This window comes from Toxorhynchites rutilus, chromosome 1 (genome assembly GCF_029784135.1).
Source record: "Toxorhynchites rutilus septentrionalis strain SRP chromosome 1, ASM2978413v1, whole genome shotgun sequence".
In the NCBI taxonomy this organism is placed as follows: Eukaryota; Metazoa; Arthropoda; class Insecta; order Diptera; family Culicidae; genus Toxorhynchites; species Toxorhynchites rutilus.
Window position 1 is genome coordinate 116238846 of NC_073744.1, and position 13878 is coordinate 116252723.

The 13878-nt window shown below is 43.8% G+C and overlaps 4 protein-coding genes across 4 annotated transcripts in view; 1 reads left to right on the forward strand and 3 right to left on the reverse strand.

Moving 5' to 3' along the window:
* LOC129763470 (protein stunted-like) overlaps nt 1-13878 on the reverse strand; it is a 418419-nt gene that overhangs the window by 41899 nt on the left and 362642 nt on the right. The gene's annotated exons all lie outside the window — the stretch shown is intronic.
* LOC129763464 (UNC93-like protein) overlaps nt 1-13878 on the forward strand; it is a 104162-nt gene that overhangs the window by 2384 nt on the left and 87900 nt on the right. The gene's annotated exons all lie outside the window — the stretch shown is intronic.
* Nucleotides 2775-4754, reverse strand: LOC129761362 (uncharacterized). The gene is made up of 2 exons (XM_055759082.1): nt 3193-4754; nt 2775-3147 (listed from the first exon to the last, which is right to left on the reverse strand). The coding sequence occupies exons 1-2, from the start codon at nt 4752-4754 to the stop codon at nt 2775-2777; spliced, it is 1935 nt and encodes a 644-aa protein (XP_055615057.1).
* Nucleotides 4916-7162, reverse strand: LOC129761363 (uncharacterized). The gene has a single exon (XM_055759083.1). It carries the CDS (start codon nt 7160-7162, stop codon nt 4916-4918), a length of 2247 nt encoding a protein of 748 aa, XP_055615058.1.

The window sequence follows — 13878 nt, forward strand, 5'->3', positions numbered from 1 at the left end:
GTTCTCAATAGGGTTTTGGTGCGGGCTACCAGTTGGCCAGTCCAAAACCAGAATGTTTGCTTTCGGAAAACCATGACAAAAACTTCTTTTTGACGTGAATGACCGTATTATCTTACTGGAAGATGATGCTGTAGTGCATTACGTCTTCGGTAAACAGTATCAGTACACTGTCCAGCAGCTCTGAATAGTTTGCGAATTCAAAAATGGATGCTTTAGGTGTCTTTCCTCTCTTTGAAAAAGCAGCCCATACCACGAGACTGCCTCCTTAAAAGTTCCAGCTCAATTCTCCTGAGGATTGTATAGAAGATCATGCCAATAATACGCGCAGCAGTCAGGACCATCAAAATTGAATTTCTTTTCATCGAAAAAAAATCACCTCATCCCACTCCGCTTTCCAGTTCACGTGTTATTTCGCAAATTCCAATCTCGCCTGTACGTTCCTTGGGGTAAGGTTTGGTTTCTTCGCTTTTTTAGTGTAAAACAAATGTCCATATCCTTGTAAAATTAAAGATACACGTCTTTTCGAATATGCTTCTTGCTTCATTGACATTGGACATTGAACTTTCCATATTCTCCATGCTGTATAATGCGGTTCCGGTCTCGGTATGAAATTGCCTTTGTTTTCCTTCCGTATGCCATATTTGGGACCCTTTCGAGAAAATTTCTTACCACTGTTTCTTCTCTGTTGATCCTTGTCGATATCCCCCGATTATTTAAGCCGATATCCTTCAATTCGCGGATTAACACGTTGACTGCCACGTCAGTCACCGGTGACTGACACCGAGTTTTCGCTCAGGCTTAGTCGGTCACCGGTGACTGACAGTGTAACATATGATAATATAGGTAACTAATATAAGAATATAAGCTTATAAGTATTCCCTTTCGAACAAAAATACCTTCCACTACGATAAGAAACATCGGCCCTAATACGTTTAAAAGTGTACATAGAATCGTTATAAAACCGTGGTACTCAACGTGTTAATCTCCGTTCAGTTTAGTCTAAGAACTCTCCTTTCGGCATCGTACTTAAAAATCGTCCGAAACGCTGTACCGCCAAACTGATTATGACAGGAATGTACACACATACCTCATCTTGATGATTAGACAGGTGATCAAGATGTTGTCATTAAGGTTAGGTAAATACTAAGATGTCAACTGTACTAATGGTAGCGAAAATAATATATTTACTACATGAATACACTTACGAAAACTTGATAATTGAAATGGTTTGACATACTTCTATTCAAAAAAAGATGCTTTAAAAAACCTAGGTGCGCTTATTGGAACTTCTCCCACTGTACATTAAATTTCATTCTGCATTCTACATTTCTATTATTTTGTTCTACAATATTTCGTCATCTTTCACGCAACCTCAAAACTGTATCCTTCCATGACAAGTATTTATATAAGAAGAAGTTTAGAAGAGTGTATGTAGGGGAACCGCGGGTAAGACGGACAATGGGGGTATAATGGACAGGTGGTTGATTTATATAGTTGAATTATGAATTTCAAATTTCTGTTGATGAGAACTCCTTCTACATGCTATTCTATATTATTTAAACCATCCTATGACAATGGATACTGATCAAAAGTGGAATAGGGAAACTAAAACCGAAAATCAAACATGATTCAGCGTGTGGATGTAATTTTTCCAGCTTCGATATTAAGCATTTTGAGTGGTTTCATTGCAAAATTGAATTCACTGATGGTTATATTTCGGTTTGTGAGTAGACAGAGAAGCGATATTAGGTATGTACGGAAAAGTAAATTGTTTTGTAAGTGGTAAATTTAAATTATTAAAATAATTGCACTGGTGGGGTTGAAATGGACAGTCACATCCAATGCATGATGGAAAGCGAAAGGAAGAATATTCAAATCTTTTTTATATTGCTCTCTATTTTTGTTCTATTTCAGTTACTGAACACACAACACTGAGAGAGAGCGAAATTATTCCTCTCGCGAGCGATAAACTTCTACGCTTCGTATATTATGAAGCTGTCCATATTCCCCCTAACTAAATGTCTATTATACCCGCACCGATAAAAATGTTCTACTTGTTCGGCTTGTTTTAATTTCAGTAAAAACATGAAAAACAAATTTGTTGGGACAGGTGTACAATTTTCGGACCCCTTTTCAGCAAACCGTTTTAAGTGGTGTAGCTCAAAAGCTGTAATTTAAATTTATTTGAACAAATTACAGTAATGATATTTGTAACAAACTTACATTTTGGTCTTCGAAATAATTAAATCCTGAATAACATAATGTAATTTAATTTTCCTTCAGTTCTATCTTATTCGTGTCGTGCGAAAAATTATTTGAGTTGTTATGACAATATCTTGCGAGAAAGGGAAATGTCAATCGTAACGTGTGGCCTGTAGGAAAGTGCGTGTTTTCGAAAATGAAAGTGCTGGCAGTGACGTAGTGCCCCCACATCCCCCGACCCGTAATGCTGGTCAGCAGATCCCGTCGTCCAGCGTTACTCACGATGCGTTGTCCTGGATATTCAGCACGGCTATTTTCGTAGCAGGTCTTCACAGTACTCCCCTCTGAGTCTTGACGAACGCCTGGCGTACTCTTCCGTCACGCCCGTGTACCACGGATACTACACGTCCTCGCAGCCAACCATTTCGACAGGAATCATCCACGATTAACGCCAGATCTCCCTCCTTCAACTCCTTGGACTCATCCGTCCACTTCGGGCGGCAGGCAATGGTGGGGAGGTACTCCTTTACCCAACGGTGCCAAAATTCATCTACCATGCTCTTCATTAGCTTTCAGTTGCTTCTCATGGCTTCAGGGCGTTCCGTCAAAGGCTCGGGTGGTTGGGTTACGCCTTGGGAACTGAGTAAGAGGAAGTGGTTGGGAGTGAGTGCCTCCTGTGCCTCATTCTCCAGTGGAACGAATGTGAGCGGTCGCGAGTTGACAACTCCTTCGGCTTCAATCAGTAGCGTGAGTAGAGTTTCATCGTCTGGATTCCTCGTGGTCGACAGCCCGGCGAAAGCGGTTTTAATTGACCGAACCAGTCGCTCCCATGATCCACCCATATGTGGTGCAGCCGGTGGATTGAAGATCCACTTGGTGTTGGTGTTCGTAAACACTGCGGACAACTGCTGGTCAATCTGCTCCAAATACTTCTTCAGTTCTCGGCTGGCTCATTGAAAATTTGTACCGTTATCACTCCAAATTTCCAACGGAGATCCATGACGCACCAGAAACCGTCGTATCACCATCTTGCAGGAGTTCGTCGACAATGAGTGCACTATCTCCAGGTGCACGGCTCGGATGGTGAGGCACGTGCATAGCGCCACCCATCTTTTCACCAACGATCGTCCGACCTTGACCTGCAATGGTCCGAAGTAGTCCAGTCCGACGTAAGAGAATGGACGCACGAATGGACTCAGCCTCGCATCTGGAAGCGGTGCCATACGTGGAGCAGATGGTTTCGCCTTCTTCACCTTGCAGTACATACAGGAACCCGCCACCTTACGAAGCTGGATTCTGAGAGAAGGTACGTGGAAGCGTTGCCGTACTTCGTTCACCACCGTTTCGTTGTTCGCGTGAGTTCGGTGATACCAATCTAGAAGGAGGTTCGTCAGCAAATGGCTCTTCGGTAAAACAACCGGGAATTGTGCGTCAAACGGAACGAAGTGCGCACCTCTTAGACGGGAATCCATCCGGATTACACCATGGTCATCCATAAAAGGAGAAAGCATGAAAATTCGACTGGTTTTCTGCAGTTTCACTGATCGTTCTCCTTCGGCGATCTTCTTGAACAACCTGACTTCCTCCGGGAACGCTTGCTGCTGAACAAGACGCCAAAGAGCATTTTGCGCTTGATTCAGTTCGTCTGCTGTGAGATGCCCATTTTTTGACGGCTGTCCTCGTTGATTGAGACGAAAATTCTCTACAAAACGGTAGATGAATGCGATGGCGCGCCATACTCTCTCGAACTTAGAAAATCGACACCAGTCAATCAGCCCATCTTGTCGCTTGGTGTTCTGTACCATGCACGGCAAAGGCTTCAGCTCTTCTGGAGTTTCCTCGGCTATGGGTTGGCGTGGCCAAGACACTTCAGGTCCTCTAAAGAACTGCGGTCCGACGAACCAGCGACTTTCAGGATCTAGGGATGGCCCTTTTCCCCATTTTGTAGCTTCGTCTGCCACGTTCTGTTTTGTGGGGATCCACATCCATTCATCAGTGTTTGATTTTGTGAGGATCTCGCCAATTCTACACGCAACGAACTGACGGTAGCGGCGATGATCGGAATTGATCCACGCTAGAACCGTCTTCGAGTCGGTCCAGAAAACTCTACGTTTTATCGGCAAACTGTGGCTGGAGCAAAGGGTCTTCATTAATCTGCATCCGATGATGGCGGCTTGGAGCTCCAATCTTGGCACCGAAAGAGATTTCAGTGGCGAAACTTTCGACTTCGCCCCTACCAGCGCAGTGCGATACTCGCCGTGGATCCAAGCACGAAAGTAAGCAACGCAAGCGTAAGCGGTCTCACTGGCGTCGACGAAAACGTGAACTTGCAGATCCTCAATTTCTTCCGATCTTACACCCGGAAAATAGGCTCGGGAGATGCTGACCTTCTTTAATTCCTCGAACAGTTTGATCCACCTCTGCCATCGCTGGAGGATCTCCTCGTTGACAGTGTCGTCCCAGCCTGCCTTCGTTCGCCAAATGTCTTGAATAATGACCCGGCCGTGGATAAGAAAGTGCGAAAGCAGACCAGGTGGATCGTACTGGCTCATTACACACCGTAGAATACCTCTTTTCGTCGGAACAACTTCTGAAAGATTCAGTCCGTTTGCGTACACAAAAATATCAAGTTCGGACATCCATAGCATCCCTAAAACCCTTTTCACTGAATTTGTCTTATTTGCGTTGACAGATTTCGCCCGACAACCATCCGTTACCCCAACCCGTCGCAGAACTTCCGAAGAATTAGACAGCCAGTTCCTAATGTTGAAACCGCCTTTTTGTGAACCAGCTTCACTTCTTCAGCTACCCGACAGGCTTCCTGCTCGCTGTCGAAGCTGTCAAGGTAATCATCCACGTAATGTCGACGTAGGATAGCCTCAGCAGCTCTCGGGTATTCATCAGCATATTCCTGTGCGTTCAGGTTTTTGATGAACTGCGCCGAGCACGGCGAGCTTGTTGAACCAAATGTCGCAACATCCATGATAAAGATCCTGGGCTGTTGCGTCGGGTCGTCTCGCCAAAGAAAACGCTGAGCGTGACGATCCTCAGCGCGTATCTTCACCTGATGGAACATCTCCTGCAGGTCGCCACCAAGCGCCACACGTTGTTCCCGAAAACCGTATAATACAGTCGGTAATGGTACTACCAAGTCTGGGCCTTTCAGCAACATGCTGTTCAATGAGATCCCGTCAATCTTGGCTGCGGCATCCCACACCAACCGAATTTTACTCGGTTTCTTTGGATTCTGAACTACGCTTACTGGTAAATACCAAACCCTGCGCGGGTCCGTGGATGTCAGCTCCTCGTTGCTCGCTTCATGGATGTACCCCTTTTGCTGATACTCAATGATTTGACGTCGAACACTCTCGTTGATTATTGGGTTCGACTTCAACCGCCTCTCGAAACACTGTAGCCTACGAACCGCCATCAGATAACTGTCGGGGAACTCTACATAGTCATGCCGCCACAACAGTCCCGTTTCAAAGCTGGTTCCAACTCTTCTGGTCGTCGCTTGAAGAATTGACCTGGCTCGTTTCTCTTCTTCCGATTCTGGCCCACAATCTGCTGATACACCAACGTTCTCTACGGTGAAGTACTGCCTGACTAAATCATGCAGCCTATCGTTTGTAGTACACTCGCAAATATGTAGGTTATACGAGCGACTCTGCTTCCCGTCCTGGAGCGATCCGTATACTGCCCATCCAAGTCTGGTTTTCGCGGCGATAGGCTCGCCCTCCCGACCCTCGCGCAGTTGTTTGGTGGCAGTGAGTGGTGTATGCCCAGCTCCGATGAGAATTCCCGGTGTTACGCCGTCGTAGTCCTTCACCGGAAGCTTTTGGAGATGTTGATACCGCTCAGCTAACTCATTGTATCGCAGAGACTGCGTCGGAAGCGCCAATGTATTCACAGTGCGCACATCTTCAAGTGTATGCCGACGATCTGAATCGCTTCCTGCAACCTCGATCGTAATTTGATACGAATTCTCCTCATCTCGGGTGACATTGCCAGTCCACGATAAGTAAAGCCGCTTCTTAACACCCTTGACATTGAGTGCATCTGCTATCCATTGTTCTACCAGCGTGACAGATGACCCTTCATCAATGAAGGCATACGTGTCCACGCTTCTTCCATTCGCGAATATCGTCACCGGCAAAATGCGAAATAGCGTCGTACCCTGACCGTCACGATGAGCGTTTACCCCTTCGACTTCACTCGAAGAAAACTCTGCGCCACTGCGGCCGGACGACGAACCAACCGAGGGTATCGAAACTTTCGAGCCACTGTGCAGAAGTGGGTGGTGACGAATTCTACACCCCTGAATTTCACAGCGTATCTGGGAACGGCATGGTTTCCTACCATGCTTGCCGAGGCACACGCGACACAGCTGGTGCATTTGAACAGCTTTCCATTTGTTCTCTCCACTCATCTTCTTGAACTGCTCGCACTCCTTCACTTTGTGATTCGGCTCACCGCAGACTAAACATCGCACCGAAAAACCTCCTTCCTTTGACTGCTGTTGCTGCGCATTCACCGACTCCTTTGCTGCTGGTGCATTTGAATGAGCATTGATGAATCCTTTCGCCTTCTCTGTTCTTCCTGCTTTCGATCCACCAACGTCCAGCGTCAAGGTCACGTCGGCCGCTGCAGAAACCAAATTCGCCATGAATGCACCAAATGCACGCAAATCCGCCACCAGGAACTGCCGTTTGTACAAGGACCAATCCAGCTTCAAGTGAGCCGGAAGCTTGTCGACCAACTCCTGAACAAGTACCGGATTTGAGAGGTGAGTCACTTGACCCGCTGCAACTAAATGCTCGCAGAAGTTCTGCACTGCCAGTCCGAACGTCACTAGTGTCCGTAAATTTTCTGCTTTCGGTGGAGGAACTTCCCGTACTTTTGTGAGAAGAGCATTGATGATCTGCTCCGGACGCCCGTACAATAGCTGCAACGTCTGCATTACCTGCGGAACTGCAGAGGGGAGTAAAAGACGGCTGCATCCAATGCACTGCCCTTTAAGCAGCGTTGGAGTCGGCTGAGGTTCTCCACTTCACTGTAGCCGCACGCTTCTGTTGACGTCTGGAACGCACTATAAAATATCGGCAACTCTTCGGGGTTTCCACCAAACATAGGAAGATCTTTCGGCATAACGTGCCGAGCAGCCAGCTGACGAGATGTCGGCACATTTAGCTCTACTCGATTCACTACCGGCACCGATTGACTGACAGTAGGTATTTAAGGAGGATTAAGGATGCATTGAGGAAAGGAGTGAGGTGGGTGAATGTTGTTCGCATTTAGTTCATTTATATTTGAGTAGCCTATCCCTACACTAGCTGATGGATACTGTGGAACATGACCTGGCACTAGTCCTACTGACGTTTGTGTACAATAATATGGTAATTGGCTGTACTGACTTACGGCTGCGTTGGTCCATGGCCACATATACTGACCAAACTGCCCCACCGAGCTGATGGTGACTGCGTAGGGATGGTGTAACTCGTCGCTGGGCCCAGCCAAGGTGCTGGCATCGATGACGTAATCGGCGTCGACGATCCTGGTTGGTTTCTTCCACCTCCAATTAGGAAATCGCGCATGTATCCCGACGTCAGTCCCATGGAATACGGGTACGGAGTGCCTCCTGTGGTCGACTGTGCACCCATCGTCGCGGTGTTCACGTTGGTAGGTGCGATTGTTTGGGGAAAAGCGCCTACCATCGATGATAATCCTATTCCCTGGCTATACGTGGCGGAAGGGATGAGCGGCGGGGCACTTACAAAGGTTCCAATTGTGTTTCCGGAAACTGTTGCAGGATTTGGCCGACCCATGACATGAGCCAAACGATTTGTCCAGTCCGCGAGAGGCCCACTCACGTTTGGAACTCCATCGCCAATCACTGGCCTTCATGATTTCGCTGCGAACTCGCCACGCTTCTTTTTCCAACTCCAATTTCTTTCGCTGAAGTTCCGTTTGTTGTTCCAGCTCCATCTCTCTCAACAGAATGGAATGCTGTTCCTCCAGCAGGTTGAGGTTAAGTCTCATTTGTTTTCCGATCGCGTGAGACGTTGTCGGGTTTACGTTCGCAGATGACGTCATTGAATCACTTGGGAGAATTCCCGCTGAAGCAGAACTCGCTGCTGAACCGCTTACCACTGATGGGTTATTAACCACATTATTGGTGGTACAGTTCGAACACTTCCACTGCTCCGGTTTCATCCCGTCGTCGAATCCGACGCACCCATAGTGGAACCATCCGCCACACGCCCCTTCGCACTGCACCATATCGTCGATGTTGTTGGCCAAGCTGCAGCGGCGACAATCGAACCGACTTGTTTCGGGCATCGTGGGTGATTAACCTCAAAATCTTTTGAGAATTGTTGGGAAAGGTGTACAATTTTCGGACCCCTTTTCAGCAAACCGTTTTAAGTGGTGTAGCTCAAAAGCTGTAATTTAAATTTATTTGAACAAATTACAGTAATGATATTTGTAACAAACTTACATTTTGGTCTTCGAAATAATTAAATCCTGAATATCCTCCAACAAATGTAATTTAATTTTCCTTCAGCTCTATCTTATTCGTGTAGGAAAGTGCGTATTTTCGAAAATGAAAGTGCTGTCAGTGACGTAGTGCCCCACAAAATTTTTATAAAACATTTGGCCAATTATTTCGAAAACCAGTATATTGAGCTGTAAGAATATGCTATTTTAATTTTGGAAAACATGAGTTTCCAAAGATACAATTGAAGTTCCTCTTAACATGTCCGTATTACCACCGTCTCATCTATAGTTAAAATTATTCGGGATTTTCACGTTGGAAAAACTCATTAAGTCAATTTGCGACAATCATTGATTAAAAAGTTAGGTACAGTTTTGTACCAGGAGAATTTAATGTAATGTAAACATTATACATGTGCAGACCGAAAAGCTGTTATGACAGTTCTCATTTTATTTATTCATTTATTTTATATTCAACTGGGTAAACTTGAACAGGGAACCCATTTTATTTTTTACGGACAATTTTCGTTCTGATACAGTAGAAAGTACACACATCAGGAAAAATCAGGCAAAATTAAGTGTTTGTCAGGATATCGGGAAACATGCCAATAAGTCTGGGAAATTCTGAAAAATCAGGAAGGTTGGCAGCTCTATGTGAAACAGTGCCTAGTTGAAGAAAAGCCCAACCAATTTGTTTTTTGTATTTTACATTACAGTGAAGCACAACTGGCTGGCTAACCAGTATGTTTTTCATCACGACAAATTAGCTCATTATCGTAGTAAAAAATACATTTCAATGTTATAAAAGCATTTGAAAAAAATTCTGGCCTTCCAGCATTTCCAAGAACAGACATTGGGCGTTGAAAATTAGATCACTCATTCTCCAGTATGGGTTTTATGCTTAGGACAACATAAACAGGCCCTTTAGGCGGCATTTTTCACTCCTAATGTATTACATATTCTATTACGATTAGTGCAAATGTACTGAGCCATTATGCTCTTTATTCAGAAAATTGGACCGACTCCGTACCAGGAGTAGCATTTCCAGCTTATTCCTCCTTCATATTTGAATGTTTTGGTTGTGCATTGTTGCTTGAAAGCAGAATCAATAAGACAGCGACCCCAACGCTTCCCCGTCGGATCCGATCAGATTTTCTTGTGTTTCGTCTGGCCAACCCAAACGTTCAGGGCCAACCCAATCGAGATAATCTTTGAAAAATTTTAGTCATGCTTGAAGATTCTTCCATGTAAGTATCGGAACCTTTCTGGAAGGCCTCTACCAATGAGCCGCTTCTCATCAAGATGTCTCTGATCTGTCATGGAACTAACGGAAAGACTTAGCAATGAGACCAGTAATTCTCATTACGGATTCGAATTTGTCTTTTTTTCAGTCCATGTTTTCCCAAAATTCATAAAAGAATATCGTCACCAGACGATCGCCCTGTAGCCAAGCCAAGACACGCTCCGGCAAAATATTCTTTTCGAGAATTCCTTCATGCGTTCCGCTATACATACGCATACACATTTAAAACACACGCAATAAAAGTAGATGGGTCTGGTCCTAGGGGCACGGACGAGAGCTTGACGTAGGACTGTGATTGATTGTAGTAATTGCATTCTAATTGAGTTTTATCATTGTTCGAAAATCTGTAATTTTTACTGTTTTGATACATCAAATGGAGGTCCTGGAAAAACAGTTTCATAAATTGAATTATATCATTTGAACGGGATGAGTTAGAATTCGGAAACACATTCTAACATGGACACGAAAAACTCGACGCCTTTTTTCATATCGATGTTCAAAATTGAGCTCAAAATACCATTAAAGCTATTACCATCCTTTTTATCTAAAGGGGTCTTCGTAGCCTAATTGGTTGCGTGTCCGCTACTAAGCGAACGATCATGAGCTCATAACTCAGGGCCCCTCAACTGACCATCTTTGTGTGTTATTCTAGCTACTATGTCCACGCAACAATCATCATGTGACGGTAATCCCAACCCTTTACCGCTCACATTACGATCTGCTGCATCGGTAATTGGAAATATTTATAACACAACAATGGAAGCCTCATATCAACAGTCCCATTAAAATGGGTATGTTTTTTTAATTGCACTAACCACACGCTTTCCTCCCCGACGCAACGAGCAATCTTTTTGCCTACAATTCGGCGTTAGTACACAATGTGAATCGATACGTATTACGATTTATTCTCCATGTTTCGGACAAACAGGCATTTATAAATTCTCGGTATATGCTTGACAGAATGTAGATTGCCTGTGCCAGTTAACCAATCAGAATGCGGGACTTTCATTCAGACAATGCTTAACATTTTCCAGTTGTTCAATGATTAGCTTCAAAGGATGTATACTTTTCTTCATTGTAAAATAAAATCGTGGGACATGTGATGAATTCGCTAATTGTGGATAATGGAAATCCAACGTGCCCCACGATTTTATTTTAGTCTTATCAATGCCCTAGACTAATGAAGGAGAGGTGTGATAACTGCTAACTGCTACTTGCCTAATTATTTTCTAGCTTTTAGTACATTATTATGTTTAATCACAATTAAACCGTTTAACTTAAAAAGTTTTTTTTAATTATTTTATTTTCTTGTATTTAGTACATTATCTGTTTAATTCTAATATTTCTCTACAATAAAACCATTGTACTGTATTCTATCAGTCAAATAATTTCATTTGATACCGATGTTGAGTGGATTGAAGAAAATGCATAGTGTGTTCTCCAAGTCAAATTCGTTCGTTTGATACACCTATCTCAATCATCCTTTTTTTTGAGATGGTATGGAATCAGCTATTTTGTAGCGGCGGCCAAATTGGATTTTTCAAGATAAGCAGTTTTAAAATGACAGCAGAGATAAAGGTGTTTCATAAATTCAGTCAGTTCCTATTGGTCAAATTTCTGTTAATTTGAGACAACCCTACAGACATACAAACATACATACAAACAGTTCAAGCTAAATAAAACCGTTTAATAAAGTAATTTGCTATTTTGTGATTGCGGCCATCTTGGGTTTGGATTTTTCATGATCTACTGTGATCTATTATTCAAGCCCTTTCATTTGATACCCATATTAATTGGGATTTGAGAAAAATATGTAGCCCGCCATTTGGTAGTGGCAGCCATCTTGGATTTGCCTTTTGCAAAAATAACTGTGTACTACTAGTCAAGCACTTTCATTTGATACCCATATTGATGGGGTTTTGGAAAACCCATATCGATGAGGTTTTGAGAAAATATGTGATCCGCCATTTTGTAGCGGCCGCCATCTTGAATTTTAGAGATAATAAAATACGCAGTTTTATAATGATGATGATGTCCACCCCAAGCAAGAAATTCCAGAATGAAACTATTTGGTACAAACATTTGGTAGCACTGACAAGGGCCGATGAACGAATGCTGATTTCCAAATCAACTCTTAGAATTTGTTGATTACACGTTGTCTAAAGCGACACTGAAACACTGAACTTTCGCGTATCTAAGTAGCAAAATACATTTCCAATGTCCCAAAAACAACGTCCGAAGAACATGGCAACAGAAGAGCGTCGACAGCAACCGTTGCGGGACAAATTTTCACTTTCAGTTTTTCACCAAAGAATGCAGCTCGCACCGCTGAAAAATATTTTCTTCGCTTCCGACTTGAAATGCTCTGCACTTTAACGTCACCAGGAAACGATCGATCCGAAAAAAATCACAGGTAGAGCATTGCTATCTTTTTCATTTACGATTTATCAGTCATCCCGCTAGCGACCAGATGACAGCGGCAGCGAGGCTTTCCAAATGACCTTTCTCAAAACCGTGTGTTTTGTTTAGTGATCTTTTAGTGATCTTTTATACGAGATTTGTGTTCCTTTTGACTCTACCGAACAAAATTGCACCAGTGTTTGCAATATTCAGCTTCCTTTGTGTCGAGCAAAACTGCTATCTGCTAGCTGGAGCAGGACTGTGACTTGAATAATGATGGTCTTGGTTTTAATTCTTGTGACTTGAAAATTTCTCAGTTCATTCGCCTCTAGCCTTGAAGAAGGCCAATTTGGAAACTAAACTGAACTCTCGACCTAGAGAAAGACTATATGGAAAAATATTAGTGAAAATACGCTGCAATTTGAGTTTAGTATAGAATCCGATAAATGAGGTTCTTACTTATCGTCCAAATTGTCAAATACAGCTAGGAATGTGTTCGCAGGTAACTTATGACCAAGAGAGAGATTCGATGAAGAGAAAATTGAACATGTTACTTACACCCTTTACCTTCTGAGCCCCTTGATTGTCCTTTTTCGTGACACCATTTTTTATCACGTTTGCAGTCCAGAATAGCGCACAATACTCAATTGAATTCAGATTCGGATCGAGTCTAGAACGAAAATAGGTCTTCATTTTCTTAGCTGTTGATCGTTGTCCCGATGATAGTCAACAACTCACGCTTAACTTTTCAACTCCGTTTGATATAGGAATGTACAGCTTTCATCGTGATGGGGGAGATGCAAAAACGGGTGATTGGTTGGTGGCCGATCAATGAAAGAATGTGCAGATTGAGGATGAGAGGCCACTTCTTCAATATCAGCATTATCAACGTCCACAGCCCCCATCTAGCTAGCACCGATGACGATAAAGAAGAATTCTACGCGCAGCTAGAGCGTGAATACGATCGCTGCCCAAAACACGACATCAAAATCGTCATCGGTGATTTGAACGCTCAGGTCGGCCAGGAGGAGGAATTCAGACCGGTAATTGGTAGGTTCAGCGCCTATCAGCGAACCAACGAAAACGGCCTAAGACTTATCGACTTCGCTGCCTCCAAGAACATGGCCATACGTAGCACCTTCTTCCAGCACAGCCTCCAATACCGTTACACCTGGAGATCACCACAGCAAACAGAAACACAAATTGACCACGTTTTGATCGACGGTCGGCACTTCTCGGATATCATCGACGTCAGAACCTATCGTGGCGCTAACATCGATTCAGACCACTACCTGGTGATGGTCAAACTGCGTTCTAAACTGTCAGTCGTCAATAACATAAGACACCAGCGCTCACCACGGTACCACCTACGACGACTACAGGAGCCGAACGTTGCTGCAACATATTCGCAGCGTCTTGAAGCTGCGTTACCGGGGGTAGACGAACTGGATGCTGTTATTATTATTATTATTATTATTATT

Excerpts from the sequence above, each read along its gene's own strand:
- LOC129761363 (XM_055759083.1), bottom strand. The coding sequence starts at position 7,162 with ATGCAGACGTTGCAGCTATTGTACGGGCGTCCGGAGCAGATCATCAAT.
- LOC129761362 (XM_055759082.1), bottom strand. The coding sequence starts at position 4,754 with ATGAGCCAGTACGATCCACCTGGTCTGCTTTCGCACTTTCTTATCCAC. Across the intron at positions 3,148-3,192 it reads CTGGTGCGTCATGGATCTCC|CCGAGAACTGAAGAAGTATT; the intron begins GTTGGAAATTTG and ends TCAATGAGCCAG.